Source organism: Ranitomeya variabilis, chromosome 7 (genome assembly GCF_051348905.1).
Source record: "Ranitomeya variabilis isolate aRanVar5 chromosome 7, aRanVar5.hap1, whole genome shotgun sequence".
Taxonomy (NCBI): domain Eukaryota; kingdom Metazoa; phylum Chordata; class Amphibia; order Anura; family Dendrobatidae; genus Ranitomeya; species Ranitomeya variabilis.
Genome location: NC_135238.1, coordinates 104,465,534 through 104,486,742, shown reverse-complemented (window position 1 = coordinate 104,486,742; position 21,209 = coordinate 104,465,534). Strand labels below are relative to the sequence as shown.

The 21,209-nt window shown below is 46.3% G+C and overlaps 1 protein-coding gene across 3 annotated transcripts in view; it reads right to left on the bottom strand.

Moving 5' to 3' along the window:
* The window catches only part of FSCN1 (fascin actin-bundling protein 1), a 167,396-nt gene that overhangs the window by 70,997 nt on the left and 75,190 nt on the right, over positions 1 to 21,209 (bottom strand). For all 3 annotated transcript variants that reach the window (XM_077275627.1, XM_077275626.1, XM_077275625.1), the window contains exon 3: positions 12,125 to 12,246. In XM_077275627.1, the coding sequence (XP_077131742.1) occupies positions 12,125 to 12,246 (122 nt within the window). The remainder of the gene's footprint in view (positions 1 to 12,124; positions 12,247 to 21,209) is intronic.

Genomic DNA, 21,209 nt, shown 5'->3' with positions numbered 1-21,209 from the left:
TTGTGGCCCTGTTCTTTTTCTTGAGAAAATAAGACACCCCCCCCCCCCCCCCCCCCCCGAAAAAAGACATGGGGCAACTTTCGGAGCAAAAATTAATATAGGACGGTATCTTATTTTTGGGGAAACAGGGTACATACATACATATTCTAGAATACTCGATGCATTAGAATCGGGCCACCATCTAGTTATATACAGTACAGACCAAAGGTTTAGACACACCTTCTCATTTAAAGATTTTTCTGTATTTTCATGACTATGAAAATTGTAAATTCACACTGAAGACATCAAAACTATGAATTAACACATGTGGAATTATATGCTTAACAAAAAAGTGTGAAACAACTAAATATGTCTTATATTCTAGGTTCTTCAAAGTAGCCACCTTTTGCTTTGATGACTCTTTGCACACTCTTGGCTTTCTCTTGATGAGCTTCACTGGTTATCACTTGAAAGGTGTGCCATGTCAGGTTTAATAAGTGGGATTTCTTTCCTTATAAATGGGGTTGGGACCATCAGTTGTGTTGAGCAGAATCTGGTGGATACACAGCTGATAGTCCTACTGAATAGACTATTAGAATTTGTATTATGGCAAGAAAAAAGCAGCTAAGTAAAGAAAAACGAGTGGCAATCATTGGGAAAACTTTGAAAGTGTCCCCAAGTGCAGTTGCAAAAACCATCAAGAGCTACAAAGAAACTAGCTCACATGGGGACCGCACCAGGAAAGGAAGACCAAGAGTCACCTCTGCTTTTGAGGATACGTTTATCCGAGTCACCAGCCTCAGAAATCACAGGTTAACAGCAGCTCAGATCAGAGACCAGGTCAATGCCACACAGAGTTCTAGCAGCAGACACATCTCTACAACAATTGTTAAGAGGAGACTTTGTGCAGCAAGCCTTCATGGTAAAATGGCTGCTTGGAAACCACTGCTAAGGACAGGCAACAAGCAAGAGAGAGACTTGTTTGGGCTAAAGAATACAAGGAATGGAGATTAGACCAGTGGAAATCTGTGCTTTGGTCTGATGAGTCCAAATTTGAGATCTTTGGTTCCAACCACTGTCTTTGTGCGAAGCAGAAAAGGTGAACGGATGGACTGTACATGCCTGGTTCCCACCATGAAGCATGGAGGAGGAGGTGTGATGACGTGGGGGTGCTTAGCTGGTGATACTGTTGGGGATTTATTCAAAATTGATGGCATACTGAACCAGCATGGCTACCACAGCATCTTGCAGTGGCATGCTACTCCGTCCGGTTTGCGTTTAGTTGGACCATCATTTATTTTTCAACAGGACAATGACCTCAAACACACCTCCAGGCTGTGTAAGGGCTATTTGATCAAGAAGGAGAGTGATGGGGTCCTACGTCAGATGACCTGGCCTCCACAGTCACCAGACCTGAACCCAATCAAGTTTTTTTGGGGTGAGCTCGACTGCAGAGTGAAGGCAAAAGGGCCAACAAGTGCCAAGCATCTCTGGGAACTCCTTCATGATTGTTGGAAGACCATTTCCGGTGACTACCTCTTGAAGCTCATCAAGAGAATGCCAAGAGTGTGCAAAGCAGTCATCAAAGATAAAGGAGGCTACTTTGAAGAACCTAGAATATAAGACATATTTTTAGTTGTTTCACACTTTTTTGTTAAGTATATAATTCCACATGTGTTAATTCATAGTTTTGATGTCTTCAGTTTGAATTTACAATTTTCATAGTCATGAAAATACAGAAAAATCTTTAACGCCTTCATGACCCAGCCTATTTTGGCCTTAATGACCTAGCCGTTTTTTGCAATTCTGACCAGTGTCCCTTTATGAGGTAATAACTCAGGAACGCTTCAACGGATCCTAGCGATTCTGAGATTGTTTTTTTCATGACATATTGGGCTTCATGTTAGAGGTAAATTTAGGTCGATAATTTCTGAGTTTATTTGTGAAAAAAACGGAAATTTGGCGACAATTTTGAAAATTTCGCAATTTTCACATTTTGAATTTTTATTCTGTTAAACCAGAGAGTTATGTGACACAAAATAGTTAATAAATAACATTTCCCACATGTCTACTTTACATCAGCACAATTTTGGAAACAATTTTTTTTTCTAGGAAGTTATAAGGGTTAAAATTTGACCAGTGATTTCTCATTTTTACAACAAAATTGACAAAACCATTTTTTTTTAGGGACCACCTCACATTTGAAGTCATTTTGAGGGTTCTATATGGCTGAAAATACCCAAAAGTGACACCATTCTAAAAACTGCACCCCTCAAGGTGCTCAAAACCACATTCAAGAAGTTTATTAACCCTTCAGGTGTTTCACAGCAGCAGAAGCAACATGGAAGTAAAAAATGAACATTTAACTTTTTAGTCACAAAAATGATCTTTTAGCAACAATTTTTTTATTTTCCCAAGGGTAAAAGGAGAAACTGTCCAATTTGTCCTGAGTACGCTGATACCTCATATGTGGAGGTAAACCACTGTTTGGGCGCACGGCAGGGCTCGGAAGGGAAGGAGCGCCATTTGACTTTTTGAATGAAAAATTGGCTCAAATCTTTAGCGGACACCATGTCGCGTTTGGAGAGCCCCCGTGTGCCTAAACATTGGAGCTCCCCCACAAGTGACCCCATTTTGGAAACTAGACCCCCCAAGGAACTTATCTAGATGCATAGTGAGCACTTTAAACCCCCAGGTGCTTCACAAATTGATCCGTAAAAATGAAAAAGTACTTTTTTTCCCCAAAAAAATTATTTTAGCCTCAATTTTTTCATTTTCACATGGGTAACAGGATAAAATGGATCCTAAAATTTGTTGGGCAATTTCTCCTGAGTACGCCGATACCTCATATGTGGGGGTAAACCACTGTTTGGGTGCACGGCAAGGGTCGGAAGGGGAGGCGCGCCATTTGACTTTTTGAATGGAAAATTAGCTCCAATCGTTAGTGGACACCATGTCGCGTTTGGAGAGCCCCTGTGTGCCTAAACATTGGAGCTCCCCTACAAGTGACCCCATTTTGGAAACTAGACCCCCCAAGGAACTTATCTAGATGCATAGTGAGCACTTAAAACCCCCAGGTGCTTCACAGAAGTTTACAACGCAGAGCCGTGAAAATAAAAAATTTTTCTTTCCTCAAAAATGATTTTTGGCCCGGAATTTTTTATTTTCCCAAGGGTAATAGGAGAAATTGGACCCCAAATGTTGTTTTCCAGTTTGTCCTGAGTACGCTGATACCCCATATGTGGGGGTAAACCACTGTTTTGGCACACGTCAGGGTTCGGAAGGGAAGTAGTGACGTTTTGAAATGCAGACTTTGATGGAATGGTCTGCAGGCATCACGTTGCATTTGCAGAGCCCCTGATGTGCCTAAACAGTAGAAACACCCCACAAGTGACCCCATTTTGGAAACTAGACCCCCCAAGGAACTTATCTAGATGTGTGGTGAGCACTTTGAACCCCCAAGTGCTTCACAGAAGTTTATAACGCAGAGCCGTGAAAATAAAAAATAATTGTTCTTTCCTCAAAAATTATGTTTTAGCAAGTAATTTTTTTTATTTTTGCAAGGGTAACAGGGGAAATTGGACCCCAACAGTTGTTGCCCAGTTTGTCCTGAGTACGCTGATACCCCATATGTGGGGGTATACCACTGTTCACTGTTTGGGCGCACGTCGGGGCTTGGAAGGGAGGGAGCACCATTTGACTTTTTGAACGCAAGATTGGCTGGAATCAATGGTGGTGCCATGTTGCGTTTGGAGACCCCTGATGTGCCCAAACAGTGGAAACCCCTCAATTCTAACTTCAACACTAACCCCAACACACCCCTAACCCTAATGCCAACTGTAGCCCTAACCCTAATCACAACCCTAACCCCAACACACCCCTAACCACAACCCTAACCCCAACACACCCGTAACCCTAATCCCAACCCTAACCCTAACCCTAACCCTAATCCCAACCCTAACCCTAATCCCAACCCTAACCACAACTGTAACCCCAACACACTCCTAACCCTATCCGTAACCCTAACCACAAGCCTAATCTTAACCCTATTTCCAACCCTAGCCCTAATTCCAACCCTAACCCTAAAGCTATGTGCCCACGTTGCGGATTCGTGTGAGATTTTTCCGCACGATTTTTGAAAAATCTGCAGGTAAAAGGCACTGCGTTTTACCTGCAGATTTACAGCGGATTTCCAGTGTTTTTTTGTGCGGATTTCACCTGCGGATTCCTATTGAGGAACAGGTGTAAAACGCTGCGGAATCCGCACAAAGAATTGACATGCTGCGGAAAATACAATGCAGCATTTCCGCACGGAATTTTCCGCACCATGGGCACAGCGGATTTGGTTTTCCATAGGTGTACATGGTACTGTAAACCTGATGGAAAACTGCTACGAATTCGCAGCGGCCAATTCGCGGCCAATCCGCTGCAGATCCGCGGCCAATCCGCTGCGGATCCGCAGCCAAATCCGCACTGTGTGCACATGCCCTAACCCTACCCCTAACCCTAACCCTACCCCTAGTTCTAACCCTAACCCTAGTGGAAAAAGAAAAAAAATATATTTTCTTTTTTTTATTATTGTCCCTACCTATGGGGGTGATAAAGGGGGGGGGGTCATTTACTATTTTTTTATTTTGATCACTGTGATAAAACCTATCTGGAACGAATCTGCCCGCCGGCAGATACGGCGGGCGCACTGCGCATGTGCCCGCCATTTTGGAAGATGGCGGCGCCCATGGAGAAGACGGATGGACACCGGGAGCCTCGGTAAGTATAAAGGGGTGGAGATCGGGGCACGGGGGGGCGTCGGAGCACGGGGGGGTGGCATAGGAGCACGGGGGGAGCGGAGCACAGATCGGTGGCTTGGGGGGGCGATTGGTGGGGTGGGGGGGTCACATCAGTGTTTCCAGCCATGGCCGATGATATTGCAGCATCGGCCATGGCTGGATTGTAATATTTCACCAGTTTTTTAGGTGAAATATTACAAATCGCTCTGATTGGCAGTTTCACTTTCAACAGCCAATCAGAGCGATCGTAGCCACGGGGGGGTGAAGCCACCCCCCCTGGGCTGAAGTACCACTCCCCCTGTCCCTGCAGATCGGGTGAAATTGGAGTTAACCCTTTCACCCGATCTGCAGGGACGCGATCATTCCATGACGCCACATAGGCGTCATGGGTCAGATTGGCACGGATTTTCATGACGCCTACGTGGCGTCAAAGGTCGGGAAGGGGTTAAATGAGGTGTCCAAACTTTTGGTCTGTACTGTATAATATATATATATATATTTATATATTTTGTGAGGCTGTGGCCTCTGATACAGCTAGGGGGCGCTGTTTGTTCTCCCCAGAATGTGCATGCAGACGGATGAAGTCCATAGGTGTGCATGAGAGTCATGGATTTCCGGTCCGGGTTTTCCAGGTGGCTGAAGGCCACAGGTTTGTGTGTGTTTTAAAGCCCTGCAGTAAGGGGTATGGGTGTGTCAGGCCGTGCAGGCCGTGTCAGGTGTCTGGCCAGGTCAGGCCAGGTGTGTGAGGTGCACATCAGTGTCAGACTGGTGTGTGCTGGTCTGCAGAGTGCATGGAGGCCAGCAGAGCCAGCACCCTGGGCAGCTGAATAGCCTGGCACCCACAGCATACACAGAGATGCAAGTCATCCATGGTACTGGTCTCGGAGGTGGACAGTCCTGTGCCCGGAGGTGGACAGTCCTGTGCCCGGAGGTGGATGTCCTGTGCCCGGAGGAGTCGGATGTGGACAGTCCTGTGCTCGGAGGTGGATGTTCTGTGCCCGGAGGTGGATGTCCTGTGCCCGAAAGAGGACTAGCATGTGCAACGATTGCAAACAGGTGGATATGGTGCCCGGCTGCTATCCGGAGGATATCCTGAACTGTGTACGACTGTGTGAGTAAAGAGACTCTGTCTTATTTGTACCCGGCTGCACTCCAGAGGATAAAGAGTGCAGTGCGCTGAGTGAGTACAGAGACTGTGATACAGCGATGCAGGACACCCACGAGAACTAGTCAGAGGAGGGCTGGCGTGTGCAGTGTCTGCAACATATGAGGCTGTGTATGGAGACGTATAGAGACTGTGAGATGGCGTGCGGTTGCCCAGGGAAACTGGACAAGGGAAGTCTGGCCTGTTTAGGGACCGCAAATCTAAAGCCATTTGATATGTATTGCTTTGAACCAGGTGTAAACTGGTCACTAATAATTTCCACTGAAGTTATGTGCATTTATGTGAATTGGACTTTAATGTTGTGAAGAAACACATTAAAAGAGACTTTTTGTGTTTGAATTTGTGGGTCACTGCCTCTTCACTGCGTACGATGCTACTGCAGCTTTACAATATATATATTACATAAAATATATATATATTACATAAAATATATATATATATATATATATATATATATATATATATATATATATATATATATATATATATATTGACAAGACACTTCGGGATCGCCTTTGCTGGGGTCAAAGGTCACGTGGTTTGTGCATTGAATCTGAGGCGTACAGCAGGTTTCTTATCAGACTGACTTCAGGTCAGATTTATTAACGTGAAAGCAACATAGATAAAAAAAAGCATAAAAATAAATCCTAGCCTGTCCGGCATTAACTAAACAAATACGCTGCTATCTAACAACTGGTGGGCTTCTCCCACCCAGCTAACACCACACAGTGCTTGAGCACAGCTCTCACTCAGGTTTGTCTCACACAGACAGGCAATCTGTGTGCCCCAGGCTGACACTGGAAACCCTCAGCTGGTCATCCTTTATTCCCGCACTCATTAACCCATCATTATCCTGAAGATACTGAGCGGCCTAATTCACATAGGACAAATACCTGGGCGAGATATACCTGCCCCCGACTACCAGACCGACATGATTCTTACATATCCTCCCCCCCTGCTCAGACCACTCAGGTCGAGCAAGAACACTCTCGAAACAGTGCACTCGGGACAGGGCATCAGCGTTCCCCATCTGCACCCCGGGGCGGTGCTCCACCGTGAAAGATTAAGCCTGCAGGGCAAGGAACCACCGGGTTACCCGACTATTACGGTCTTTGTGGAGGTGCATCCATTTGAGAGGGGCATGGTCCGTGACCAGCTTAAACTTCCTACCTGCCAGGTAATACTTGAGGGAGTCGAGAGCCCATTTAATGGCTAGGCACTCTTTTTCAACCACGGCATACCTCTGCTCATGTACATTCAGTTTCCGGCTGAGGTAAAGGACCGGGTGTTCCACTCCGTCCCTCACCTGGGAAAGTACAGCTCCGACACCAGTATCAGAGGCATCAGTTTGGACCACAAACTCGCTGCTGAAATCAGGAGTCACTAATACGGGCTGAGAGCACAAAGCTCGTTTCAGGCTGTGGAAGGCCTCTCCAGCCGCTGAGGTCCATTTTACCATGACGGAACCCTTCCCTTTGGTAAGATCCGTCAAGGGGGTAGCCATGGCTGCAAAATTGGGTATGAACCGGCGATAATAGCCGGCGATCCCCAGGAAAGCTTGTGCTTGTTTCTTGTTCACTGGTTGCGGCCAGCCCTGAATTACCTGTATTTTGTCGATCTGTGGTTTAACCACTCCTCTGCCAATCACGTAGCCCAAGTAGCGGGCTTCTTCAAGCCCGATGTGACATTTCTTGGGATTTGCCGTTAAGCCTGCGTCTCGTAGGTCATCAATCACCGCCTGTACCTTCCGGAGGTGAGTTTCCCAGTCCAAGCTGTAAATTACGATGTCATCCAGGTAGGCCGAAGCGTACTGCCTGTGGGGCCTCAAGACCCGATCCATCAACCTCTGGAACGTTGCGGGAGCTCCGTGAAGTCCAAACGGCATGTAGACATACTGGAACAGACCTTCCTGTGTAGCAAATGCCGTCTTCTCTCTGGCCGCCTCGGCCAGAGGGATCTGCCAGTACCCCTTTGTTAGATCCAGGGTCGTAATGTATCGGGCTTTACCCAGCCGGTCGATTAACTCATCGACCCGAGGCATAGGGTACGCATCAAATTTAGAAACCACATTCAGTTTCCTAAAGTCATTACAAAATCGTATAGAGCCATCCGGCTTAGGTATCAACACGATTGGACTGGACCAGGCGCTGTGTGACTCCTCAATGACTCCTAAGTCCAACATGGCCGCCACCTCCCGGGAGACGGCTTCACGGCGTGCTTCCGGAATCCGGTATGGCTTCACATGAACTGTGACACCGGGCTCTGTAACAATCTCATGTTTCACCAGGTTAGTCCGGCCAGGTTTTTCCGAGAAAGACTGTCGGTTCTGTAACAAAAACTGCTTAACCTCAGATTTTTGTTGTTCCGAGAGAGTCTCGGCAATCTGCACCTCCGGTACGGTAGGTGCGCAAACCGGACGGGGCAGATCCGCCGTTAGGGCAGAGCGGTCTTTCCAGGGTTTTATCAGATTCACATGATAAATCTGTTCTGGTTTTCTCTTACCGGGCTGGTACACTTTATAGTTCACCTCACTAACTCTTTCCATGACCTCAAAGGGGCCCTGCCATTTCGCCAGAAATTTACTATCCACTGTAGGGATTAGGACCAACACCCTATCCCCGGATGCAAACGTACGGACCTTAGCACCTCTATCATAACTTTGCCTCTGGGCTCCCTGGGCCTGTAACATATGGTCCCTAACAATGGGCATGACAGCGGCAATACGGTCCTGCATTTGTGTTACATGGTCGATCACCGTTTTAAAGGGAGTGACTTGACCTTCCCAGGTTTCTTTTGCGACGTCCAACAGTCCCCGGGGACGACGGGCGTACAACAGTTCAAAAGGCGAAAACTCTGTGGAAGACTGGGGAACTTCCCTAATGGCAAACAGCAAATAGGGTAACAAGTAATCCCAGTTCTTCCCATCTTTGTCTATCGCCTTCCGGAGCATCTGTTTTAAGGTTTTGTTGAACCGCTCAACCAGGCCATCTGTTTGAGGGTGATAGACAGACGTACACAACTGGTCTATTTGTAGGAGTCTGCAGAGCTCCTTCATCACCCTTGACGTAAAGGGAGTCCCCTGGTCGGTGAGTATCTGTTTTGGAATTCCCACCCGACTAAACACTTGTACCAACTCTTTGGCGATCGTTTTGGTAGCAGTGTTACGTAAAGGGACGGCTTCTGGGTAACGAGTGGCATAGTCCACGATGACGAGGATATGTTGGTGCCCACGTGCGGACCGGGGAAGGGGCCCAACCAGATCCATCCCAATTCTCTCAAAAGGGACTCCAATGATAGGAAGGGGTACCAAAGGGCTACAGAACCAAGTTTTAGGCGCAGAGATTTGGCACTCTGGACAGGACTCACAATAGTTACGTACATCACTATGTATTCCGGGCCACACAAAACAATGCGATATCCTTTTTGTGGTTTTCTGTACCCCCAGATGTCCCCCCATTATATGTCCGTGGGCCAGGTCCAGTACCTTCCGCCGATAAGGTTTGGGTACCACTAACTGTTGCACAGTGTCTTCTTTTTTCTCTACCTGGTAGAGCAAATCATTTTCAAGAACCATGTACGGGTACGCTAGCCTAGTGTCAGGTTCTACGGGTACCCCATCTATCATTTTTACATTTTTCCTAGCCGGAATCAGGGTAGGATCTTTCATTTGCTCGCTGTGGAAGTCATCCAACTGGACTCCCAAATCTGGCAGGCCAGGTGCTGGATGACTGTCTGCCTCCGCCTCTCGCTGAGTTTCCTCAGTTTCCTCAGTTTCCCCCACCAGAACTGAGAAGGGAAACTGAAGGTTAGTTTCAATAACCTCCCCAGCAACGTCTTCCTGTGGGACCTCCTCTAGGAGTTCGGGACCTCCAGATGGCATGGGAAAAGACTCACAGCTACCGTGAAGGAGCAACTGATTCTCCCACAACTGCCAGAAATGGGGAAAATCCCTGCCCAGGATTATATCCTGTAACAATGCAGGAACGAGTCCCACCTTGTGTTGCACAGACCCATAGGGAGTGGAAATCGATATGACCGCTGTTGGGTACGAGCAGGTGTCACCATGCACACACGTTACAGAAAATTTGTCAGACGAAACAGATGGAAGTGCCACCAGACTAGCTTTCACCAGAGTCACCACACTTCCAGAGTCTAGTAATGCCACAACACTTTTCCCATCAACAGACAATTCACACAGGTGTTTTGCTATATCATTTTGACCCGCATTCACATTCACTAGCCGTGTAACCAAAGACATGCGTTTCTTAGAGTCTGTAACATCGCACTGCATGGGTTCAGTGGTAACAGGACAGTTCGCAGAGATATGGCCCTTCTCACGGCAGCGGAAACACCTAACAGGCCCCCTTACTGAGACCACCGTCCCACCCTCTCGGTCTCGGAGTACGAGCAGTCCCGTGTTCCTCCCCCACAGTTTTTGGCAATTTTCCTTCACCCGTAGTCGCTGGAACAGTCTTACCGGTTCCACGAGGAGAAGGCACAGACCGGGTGCTAGCGGTTTCGTCGGGAAGTCCTTCTGTCACGGAATAACGCTCGACCAACTCCACAAGTTGAACCGCTGTCGTGGGATTTCCTTGGCTTACCCACTTTTTCAGCGCTGGTGGTAGTACTCTCAGGTACTTGTCCAAGACAATCCGCTGGATAATTTCGGGTGTTGTCAGTACCTCGGGTTGCAGCCATTTCTTTGTCAAGCAGATCAGGTCGAACATCTGAGACCGTGCCAGTTTATCTTGCTGGTATGTCCACTGGTGTACCCTCTGTGCACGGACAGCCGTCGTTACACCCAGCCGGGCCAGGATCTCAACTTTCAACTTCTCGAAGTCCTGAGCGACTTCCGGGTCCAAGTCATGGTAAGCTTTTTGGGCCTCGCCGGAGAGAAACGGAGCAATCAAATCGGCCCAGCGTGCCTTCGGCCACTTCTCCCTCAATGCCGTCCGCTCAAACGTTGTGAGGTATGCCTCGATGTCATCTTCTGCAGTCAACTTTTGCCAGTATCGACTCACATGGATCCTTCTGGACTCTGCTTCCGGGTCTGCCTCAGGCATGCTCACCAGGCGCTGCGCCACCTGTTGGAGGAGCTGGCGGTCTGCAACAGTCATGTCCATTAACTCCTTCAGCTGTGCGGACATCAAGCGATTAGCTTCATGCTGTGCGGCAGTGGCCTGCTGCTGTACGGCAGTGGACTGTACTAGGGCTTTCACCACGTCTTCCATACTGTCGCCTGTGCCACGTAACTGCCCGCGTTCTCCACCACAATGTGACAAAACACTTCGGGATCGCCTTTGCTGGGGTCAAAGGTCACGTGGTTTGTGCATTGAATCTGAGGCGTACAGCAGTTTTCTTATCAGACTGACTTCAGGTCAGATTTATTAACGTGAAAGCAACATAGATAAAAAAAAGCATAAAAATAAATCCTAGCCTGTCCGGCATTAACTAAACAAATACGCTGCTATCTAACAACTGGGGGGGCTTCTCCCACCCAGCTAACAACACACAGTGCTTGAGCACAGCTCTCACTCACGTTTGTCTCACACAGACAGGCAATCTGTGTGCCCCAGGCTGACACCGGAAACCCTCAGCTGGTCATCCTTTATTCCCGCACTCATTAACCCATCATTATCCTGAAGATACTGAGCGGCCTAATTCACATAGGACAAATACCTGGGCGAGATATACCTGCCCCCGACTACCAGACCGACATGATTCTTACAATATAATATATATATATATATATTCCATATTTTTCTTGCCCCCATAGACTTGCATTGCCGTATTTTTGGAGGAATACGCTGACAACCGCAGCATGCTGCGATTTTCTCAGCCGGTAAGCCGGTAAAATATAGCCGAGAAATATACGGCTGATGAGAGCTGCCCCATAGAGAAACATTGGTCCGAGTGTAATGAGTTGCTTTTGCGCCTCTCATAAGTCTGTATTTCTCTCTAGTGTGACCCCGGCCTAATGGAAAGTTTAAGCCCTGTATGTTTAGGATCCACTCCGAAGTTAGTTTATTGAGTGCAGACAGATGAAAATGTCCTAACTACTGACTATAAGATATCAAAAATGTATGTAAAATCCAATTAATAATTAGGGGAAGAAAGAACAGTAATACAGAGTTTAGATGTTTTTTTCAAAAAATTTTTACATTTCTATATAATTTAGAAAAAAAATGCTCACCACTGGATTCCACAGATGCAGAAAGCTGTCCATTTTTCTTAGCAATCACAAATTTTCCATTTGCTGCCTTTAAGGTAATCCGCCGATCACACCACTCAATGCTAAAGTAACAATTGTCATTTCTGTTGAAAAAAAAGTAATGTACATATAATTTACATTTGCTTGATTCTTTTTTATAGAGTACATCTAAATGTGACATTGTCATGGACAGACACCTGCCAGGTAGCAACTGGCCTTGTGCATGTAGACTACAGCTGTCAAATTAAGTTGGATAGACAAATGTGCAAATTACCAATTCGCTGTGCACACGCCTTAGCAAGATGCAAGAGATACATCAACAGTACCTTTCACCTCTAGGATATGCAAGTAAGGGTTGCTGGGTTAGCACATTTACTAATATATGATCTATCCGTCTATCTACACTACCATTCGAAAGTTTAGGGTCACTTAGAAATTTCCTTATTTTTTGAAAGAAAAGCACAGTTTTTTCCAATGATGCTAACCTTAAATGATTCAGAAACAGACTCTATACATTGTTAATGTGGTAAATGACTATTCTAGCTGCAAGCGTCTAGTTTGTAATGCAATATGTTCATAGGTGTATAGAGGCCTATTTCCAACAACCATCATTCCAGTGCTCTTATGGTACTTTGTGTTCGCTAACTCTGTGTAAGAAGGCTAATGGATGGTTAGAATACCCTTGAAAACCATTGTGCAACTATGTTAGCACAGTTGAAAACAGTTTGGCTGATTAGAGAACTGTTATGGTTCTCAATGGCAAGAGAACATAGCCCAGAAAACATAAGAACTAGCTCTTGGAAGGATGGAAACTAAACTGACCATGAACTAAACCTGCCGCACAACTAACAGTAGCCGGGTAGCGTTGCCTGCGTTTTATCCCTAGACGCCCAGCGCCGGCCGGAGGACTAACTAATCCTGGCAGAGGAAAATATAGTCCTGGCTCACCTCTAGAGAAATTTCCCCGAAAGGCAGACAGAGGCCCCCACATATATTGGCGGTGATTTTAGATGAAATGACAAACGTAGTATGAAAATAGGTTTAGCAAAATTGAGGTCCGCTTACTAGATAGCAGGAAGACAGAAAGGACACTTTCATGGTCAGCTGAAAACCCTATCAAAACTCCATCCTGAAATTACTTTAAGACTCTAGTATTAACTCATAACATCAGAGTGGCAATTTCAGATCACAAGAGCTTTCCAGACACAGAAACGAAACTACAGCTGTGAACTGGAACAAAATGCAAAAACAAACAAGGACTAAAGTCCAACTTAGCTGGAAGTTGTCTAGCAGCAGGAACATGCACAGAAAGGCTTCTGATTACAATGTTGACCGGCATGGAAGTGACAGAGGAGCAAGGCTAAATAGCGACTCCCACATCCTGATGGGAACAGGTGAACAGAGGGGATGATGCACACCAGTTCAATTCCACCAGTGGCCACCGGGGGAGCCCAAAATCCAATTTCACAACAGTACCCCCCCCTCAAGGAGGGGGCACCGAACCCTCACCAGAACCACCAGGGCGATCAGGATGAGCCCTATGAAAGGCACGGACCAGATCGGAGGCATGAACATCAGAGGCAGTCACCCAAGAATTATCCTCCTGACCGTATCCCTTCCATTTGACCAGATACTGGAGTTTCCGTCTGGAAACACGGGAGTCCAAGATTTTTTCCACAACGTACTCCAACTCGCCCTCAACCAACACCGGAGCAGGAGGCTCAACGGAAGGCACAACCGGTACCTCATACCTGCGCAATAATGACCGATGAAAAACATTATGAATAGAAAAAGATGCAGGGAGGTCCAAACGGAAGGACACAGGGTTAAGAATCTCCAATATCTTGTACGGGCCGATGAACCGAGGCTTAAACTTGGGAGAAGAAACCCTCAGAGGGACAAAACGAGAAGACAACCACACCAAGTCCCCAACGCAAAGCCGAGGACCAACCCGACGCCGGCGGTTGGCAAAAAGCTGAGTCTTCTCCTGGGACAACTTCAAATTGTCCACTACCTGCCCCCAAATCTGATGCAACCTCTGCACCACAGCATCCACTCCAGGACAATCTGAAGATTCCACCTGACCAGAAGAAAATCGAGGATGAAACCCCGAATTACAGAAAAAGGGAGACACCAAGGTGGCAGAGCTGGCCCGATTATTGAGGGCAAACTCCGCTAAAGGCAAAAAAGCAACCCAATCATCCTGATCTGCAGACACAAAACACCTCAAATATGTCTCCAAGGTCTGATTCGTCCGCTCGGTCTGGCCATTAGTCTGAGGATGGAAAGCAGACGAGAAAGACAAATCTATGCCCATCCTAGCACAGAATGCTCGCCAAAATCTAGACACGAATTGGGTACCTCTGTCAGAAACGATATTCTCCGGAATACCATGCAAACGGACCACATTTTGAAAAAACAGAGGAACCAACTCGGAAGAAGAAGGTAACTTAGGCAGGGGAACCAAATGGACCATCTTAGAGAAATGATCACACACCACCCAAATGACAGACATCTTCTGAGAAACAGGAAGATCCGAAATAAAATCCATCGAGATGTGCGTCCAGGGCCTCTTCGGGATAGGCAAGGGCAACAACAATCCACTAGCCCGAGAACAACAAGGCTTGGCCCGAGCACAAACGTCACAAGACTGCACGAAGCCTCGCACATCTCGAGACAGGGAAGGCCACCAGAAGGACCTTGCCACCAAATCCCTAGTACCAAAGATTCCAGGATGACCTGCCAACGCAGAAGAATGAACCTCAGAAATGACTTTACTGGTCCAATCATCAGGAACAAACAGTCTACCAGGTGGGCAACAATCAGGTCTATCCGCCTGAAACTCCTGCAAGGCCCGCCGCAGGTCTGGAGAAACGGCAGACAATATCACTCCATCCTTAAGGATACCTGTAGGTTCAGAATTACCAGGGGAGTCAGGCTCAAAACTCCTAGAAAGGGCATCCGCCTTAACATTCTTAGAACCCGGCAGGTAGGACACCACAAAATTAAACCGAGAGAAAAACAACGACCAGCGCGCCTGTCTAGGATTCAGGCGTCTGGCGGACTCAAGATAAATTAGATTTTTGTGGTCAGTCAATACCACCACCTGATGTCTAGCCCCCTCAAGCCAATGACGCCACTCCTCAAAAGCCCACGATTCCCAACATCATAATTCCGCTCGGCGGGCGAAAATTTACGCGAGAAAAAAGCACAAGGTCTCATCACGGAGCAATCGGAACTTCTCTGCGACAAAACCGCCCCAGCTCCGATTTCAGAAGAGTCGGCCTCAACCTGAAAAGGAAGAGCAACATCAGGCTGACGCAACACAGGGGCGGAAGAAAAGCGGCGCTTAAGCTCCCGAAAGGCCTCCACAGCAGCAGGGGACCAATCAGCAACATCAGCACCCTTCTTAGTCAAATCAGTCAATGGTTTAACAACATCAGAAAAACCAGCAATAAATCGACGATAAAAGTTAGCAAAGCCCAAAAATTTCTGAAGACTCTTAAGAGAAGAGGGTTGCGTCCAATCACAAATAGCCTGAACCTTGACAGGATCCATCTCGATGGAAGAGGGGGAAAAAATATATCCCAAAAAGGAAATCTTTTGAACCCCAAAAACGCACTTAGAACCCTTCACACACAAGGAATTAGACCGCAAAACCTGAAAAACCCTCCTGACCTGCTGGACATGAGAGTCCCAGTCATCCGAAAAAATCAAAATATCATCCAGATACACAATCATAAATTTATCCAAATAATCACGGAAAATGTCATGCATGAAGGACTGAAAGACCGAAGGTGCATTAGAAAGACCAAAAGGCATCACCAAATACTCAAAGTGGCCCTCGGGCGTATTAAATGCGGTTTTCCACTCATCCCCCTGCTTAATTCGCACCAAATTATACGCCCCACGGAGATCTATCTTAGAGAACCACTTGGCCCCCTTTATGCGAGCAAACAAATCAGTCAGCAGTGGCAACGGATATTGATATTTAACCGTGATTTTATTCAAAAGCCGATAATCAATACACGGCCTCAAAGAGCCATCTTTCTTAGCCACAAAGAAAAAACCGGCTCCTAAGGGAGATGACGAAGGACGAATATGTCCCTTTTCCAAGGACTCCTTTATATATTCTCGCATAGCAGCATGTTCAGGCACAGACAAATTAAATAAACGACCCTTAGGGTATTTACTACCCGGAATCAAATCTATGGCACAATCGCACTCCAGGTGCGGAGGTAATGAACCAAGCTTAGGTTCTTCAAAAACGTCACGATATTCAGTCAAGAATTCAGGAATCTCAGAGGGAATAGATGATGAAATGGAAACCACAGGTACGTCCCCATGCGTCCCCTTACATCCCCAGCTTAACACAGACATAGCTTTCCAGTCAAGGACTGGGTTATGAGATTGCAGCCATGGCAATCCAAGCACCAACACATCATGTAGGTTATACAGCACAAGAAAGCGAATAATCTCCTGATGATCCGGATTAATCCGCATAGTTACTTGTGTCCAGTATTGTGGTTTATTGCTAGCCAATGGGGTGGAGTCAATCCCCTTCAGGGGTATAGGAGTTTCAAGAGGCTCCAAATCATACCCACAGCGTTTGGCAAAGGACCAATCCATAAGACTCAAAGCGGCGCCAGAGTCGACATAGGCATCCGCGGTAATAGATGATAAAGAACAAATCAGGGTCACAGATAGAATAAACTTAGACTGTAAAGTGCCAATTGAAACAGACTTATCAAGCTTCTTAGTACGCTTAGAGCATGCTGATATAACATGAGTTGAATCACCGCAATAGAAGCACAACCCATTTTTCCGTCTAAAATTCTGCCATTCACTTCTGGACAGAATTCTATCACATTGCATATTCTCTGGCGACTTCTCAGTAGACACCGCCAAATGGTGCACAGGTTTGCGCTCCCGCAGACGCCTATCGATCTGGATAGCCATTGTCATGGACTCATTCAGACCCGCAGACACAGGGAACCCCACCATAACATCCTTAATGGCGTCAGAGAGACCCTCTCTGAAATTCGCCGCCAGGGCGCACTCATTCCACTGAGTAAGCACAGCCCATTTACGAAATTTCTGGCAGTATATTTCAGCTTCGTCTTGCCCCTGAGATAGGGACATCAAGGCCTTTTCCGCCTGAAGTTCTAACTGGGGTTCCTCATAAAGCAACCCCAAGGCCAGAAAAAACGCATCCACATTGAGCAACGCAGGATCCCCTGGAGCCAATGCAAAAGCCCAATCCTGAGGGTCGCCCCGGAGCAAGGAAATCACAATCCTGACCTGCTGAGCAGGATCTCCAGCAGAGCGAGATTTCAGGGACAAAAACAACTTGCAATTATTTTTGAAATTTTGAAAGCAAGATCTATTCCCCGAGAAAAATTCAGGCAAAGGAATTCTAGGTTCAGATATAGGAACCTGAACAACAAAATCTTGTAAATTTTGAACTTTCGTGGTGAGATTATTCAAACCTGCAGCTAAACTCTGAAAATCCATTTTAAACAGGTGAACACAGAGCCATTCCAGGGTTAGAAGGAGAGAGAGAGAGGAAGGCTGCAATATAGGCAGACTTGCAAGAGTTTCAATTACAAGCACACTCAGAACTGAAGGGAAAAAAAAAAAAAAAAAATCTTCAGCAGACTTCTCTTTTCTCTCCTTTCTCTGTCAATTAATTTAACCCTTTTTGGGCCGGTCAAACTGTTATGGTTCTCAATGGCAAGAGAAAATAGCCCAGAAAACATAAGAACTAGCTCTTGGAAGGATGGAAACTAAACTGACCATGAACTAAACCTGCCGCACAACTAACAGTAGCCGGGTAGCGTTGCCTGCGTTTTATCCCTAGACGCCCAGCGCCGGCCGGAGGACTAACTAATCCTGGCAGAGGAAAATATAGTCCTGGCTCACCTCTAGAGAAATTTCCCCGAAAGGCAGACAGAGGCCCCCACATATATTGGCGGTGATTTTAGATGAAATGACAAACGTAGTATGAAAATAGGTTTAGCAAAATTGAGGTCCGCTTACTAGATAGCAGGAAGACAGAAAGGACACTTTCATGGTCAGCTGAAAACCCTATCAAAACTCCATCCTGAAATTACTTTAAGACTCTAGTATTAACTCATAACATCAGAGTGGCAATTTCAGATCACAAGAGCTTTCCAGACACAGAAACGAAACTACAGCTGTGAACTGGAACAAAATGCAAAAACAAACAAGGACTAAAGTCCAACTTAGCTGGAAGTTGTCTAGCAGCAGGAACATGCACAGAAAGGCTTCTGATTACAATGTTGACCGGCATGGAAGTGACAGAGGAGCAAGGCTAAATAGCGACTCCCACATCCTGATGGGAACAGGTGAACAGAGGGGATGATGCACACCAGTTCAATTCCACCAGTGGCCACCGGGGGAGCCCAAAATCCAATTTCACAACAGAGAACCAACAAATCTGACCTTCCTTTGAGCTAGTTGAGAATCTGGAGCATTAGCATTTGTTGGTTCCATTAAACTCTCAAAATGGCCAGAGAAAAGGAACTTTCATGTGAAACTCGACAGTCTATTCTTGTTCTTAGAAATGAAGGCATTCCATGTAAGAAATTGCCAAGAAACTGAAGATTTACCACAATGGTGTGTACTACTCCCTTAAGAGGAGAGCACAACCAGGCTCTAACCAGAGTAGAAAGAGAAGTGGGAGGCCCCGCTGCACAACTGAGCAACAAGACAAGTACATTAGAGTCTGTAGTTTGAGAAACCGAGGCCTCACAGGTCCGCAACTGGCAGCTTCATTAAATAGTACACGCAAAACGCCAGTGGCAACGTCTACAGTGAAGAGGTGACTCCGGGATGCTGGCCTTCAGGGCAGAGTGGCAAAGAAAAAGCCATATCTAAGACTGGCTAGTAAAAGGAAAAGATTGCTATGGGCAAAAGAACACAGACATTGGACAGAAGAAGATTGGAAAAAAGTGTTATGGACAGACTAATTCAAGTTTGAGGTGTTTGGATCACACAGAAGAACATTTATCAGACACAGAACAACTGAAAAGATGCTGCAAGAGCGCCTGACACCAACTGTCAAACATGGTGGAGGTAATGTGATGGTCTGGGGTTGCTTTGGAGCTGCTAAAGTGGGAGATTTGTACAAGGTAAAAGGGATTTTGAATAAGGAAAGCTATCACTCCATTTTGCAACGCCATGCCATACCCTGTGGACAGCGCTTAATTGGAGCAAATTTCATCCTACAACAGGACAATGAACCAAAGCACAACTCTAAATTACGCAATAACTATTTAGGGAAGAAACAGGCAGCTGGTATTCTATCTGTAATGGAGTGGCCAGCGCAATCACCAGATCTCAACCTCATTGAGCTGTTGTGGGAGCAGCTTGACCGTAGGTACGCAAAAAAGTGGCCATCAAGCCAAACCAACTTGTGGGAGGTGCTTCTGGAAGCATGGAGTGAAATTTCTCCAGATAACCTCAGCAAATTAACTGCTAGAATGCCAAAGGTATGCAATGTATATCTATATCTATCTGTCGATCTATATACAGTGCCTTGCGAAAGTACTCGGCTCCCTGGAACTTTCCAACCTTTTCCCACATATCATGCTTCAAACATAAAGACATCAAATGTCAATTTTTGGTGAAGAATCAACAAGTGGAACACAATTGTGAAGTTGAAAGAAATTTATTGGTTATTTTAAATTTTTTTGGAAATTCAAAAACTGAAAAGTGGGGCGTGCAATATTATTCGGCCTCTTTACGTTCAGTGCAGCAAACTCACTCCAGAAGTTCATTGTGGATGTCTGAATGATCCAATGTTGTCCTAAATGACTAATGATGATAAATATAATCCACCTGTGTGTAATCAAGTCTCCGTATAAATGCACCTGCTCTGTGATAGTCTCAGGTGTTATGAGCTGGTGGTTTAGGAGCAACATGGGACGTGCTCTGGAGAAGGTGGTACCTGTACAGACCGCAGTTCCTGAGCTTAACACAACACTAGAAGTAGCCATGGGATGTTCCTGTCACTCCCTAGACACCTCTTCACAGCCAGAGGACTAACTACCCCTAAAGATAGAAACAGGAAAGCTATCTTGCCTCAGAGAAAATCCCCAAAGGATAGGACAGCCTCCCACAAATATTGACTGTGAGTGGAGAGGGAAATGACATACGCAGAATGAAACCCGGATGTAGCAAAGGAGGCCAGTCTAGCTAGCTAGATAGAACAGGACAGAATACTGTCAGTATTAAAAACTAGAAAAATCCACCACAGAGTTTACAAAAATCTCCACACCTGACTAAAGGTGTGGAGGGTAAATCTGCTTCCCAGAGCTTCCAGCTTAACTGAATAAATCCATACTGACAAGCTGGACTAGAAAAAACATAGAAAGTGCAGAAAGATTAAGTCCACAACAAGTGGACTGCAAAAGAACAAAGCAAGGACTTATCTTTGCTGAACTGGTCAGAATATCAGGGAAATCCAAGCAGAGATGTGAATCCAACCAGGAACCATTGACAACTGGCACAGGCTGAAGGATAGAACCAGGCTAAATAGCCGAGCCAGAAAGACAGTGAAAGCAGCTGCTGACTACTAAATCCAAGGAGCAGCAGTACCGCTTAAAACCACCGGAGGGAGCCCAAGAGCGGAATTCACAACAGTACCCCACCTTGAGGAGGGGTCACCGAACCCTCACCAGAGCCCCCAGGTCGATCCGGACGAGCCAAGTGAAAAGCACGAACCAAATCGGCGGCATGGACATCGGATGCAACAACCCAAGAATTATCATCCTGGCCATAACCCTTCCACTTGACAAGATACTGAAGCCTCCGTCTCGAAAAACGAGAATCCAAAATTTTCTCCACCACATATTCCAACTCCCCATCAACCAACACCGGGGCAGGAGGATCGACAGAGGGAACAACGGGCACCACATATCTCCGCAACAAAGATCTATGGAAAACATTATGGATGGCAAAAGAGGCTGGAAGGGCCAAACGAAAAGATACCGGATTGATAATCTCAAAAATCTTATAAGGACCAATAAACCGAGGCTTGAAC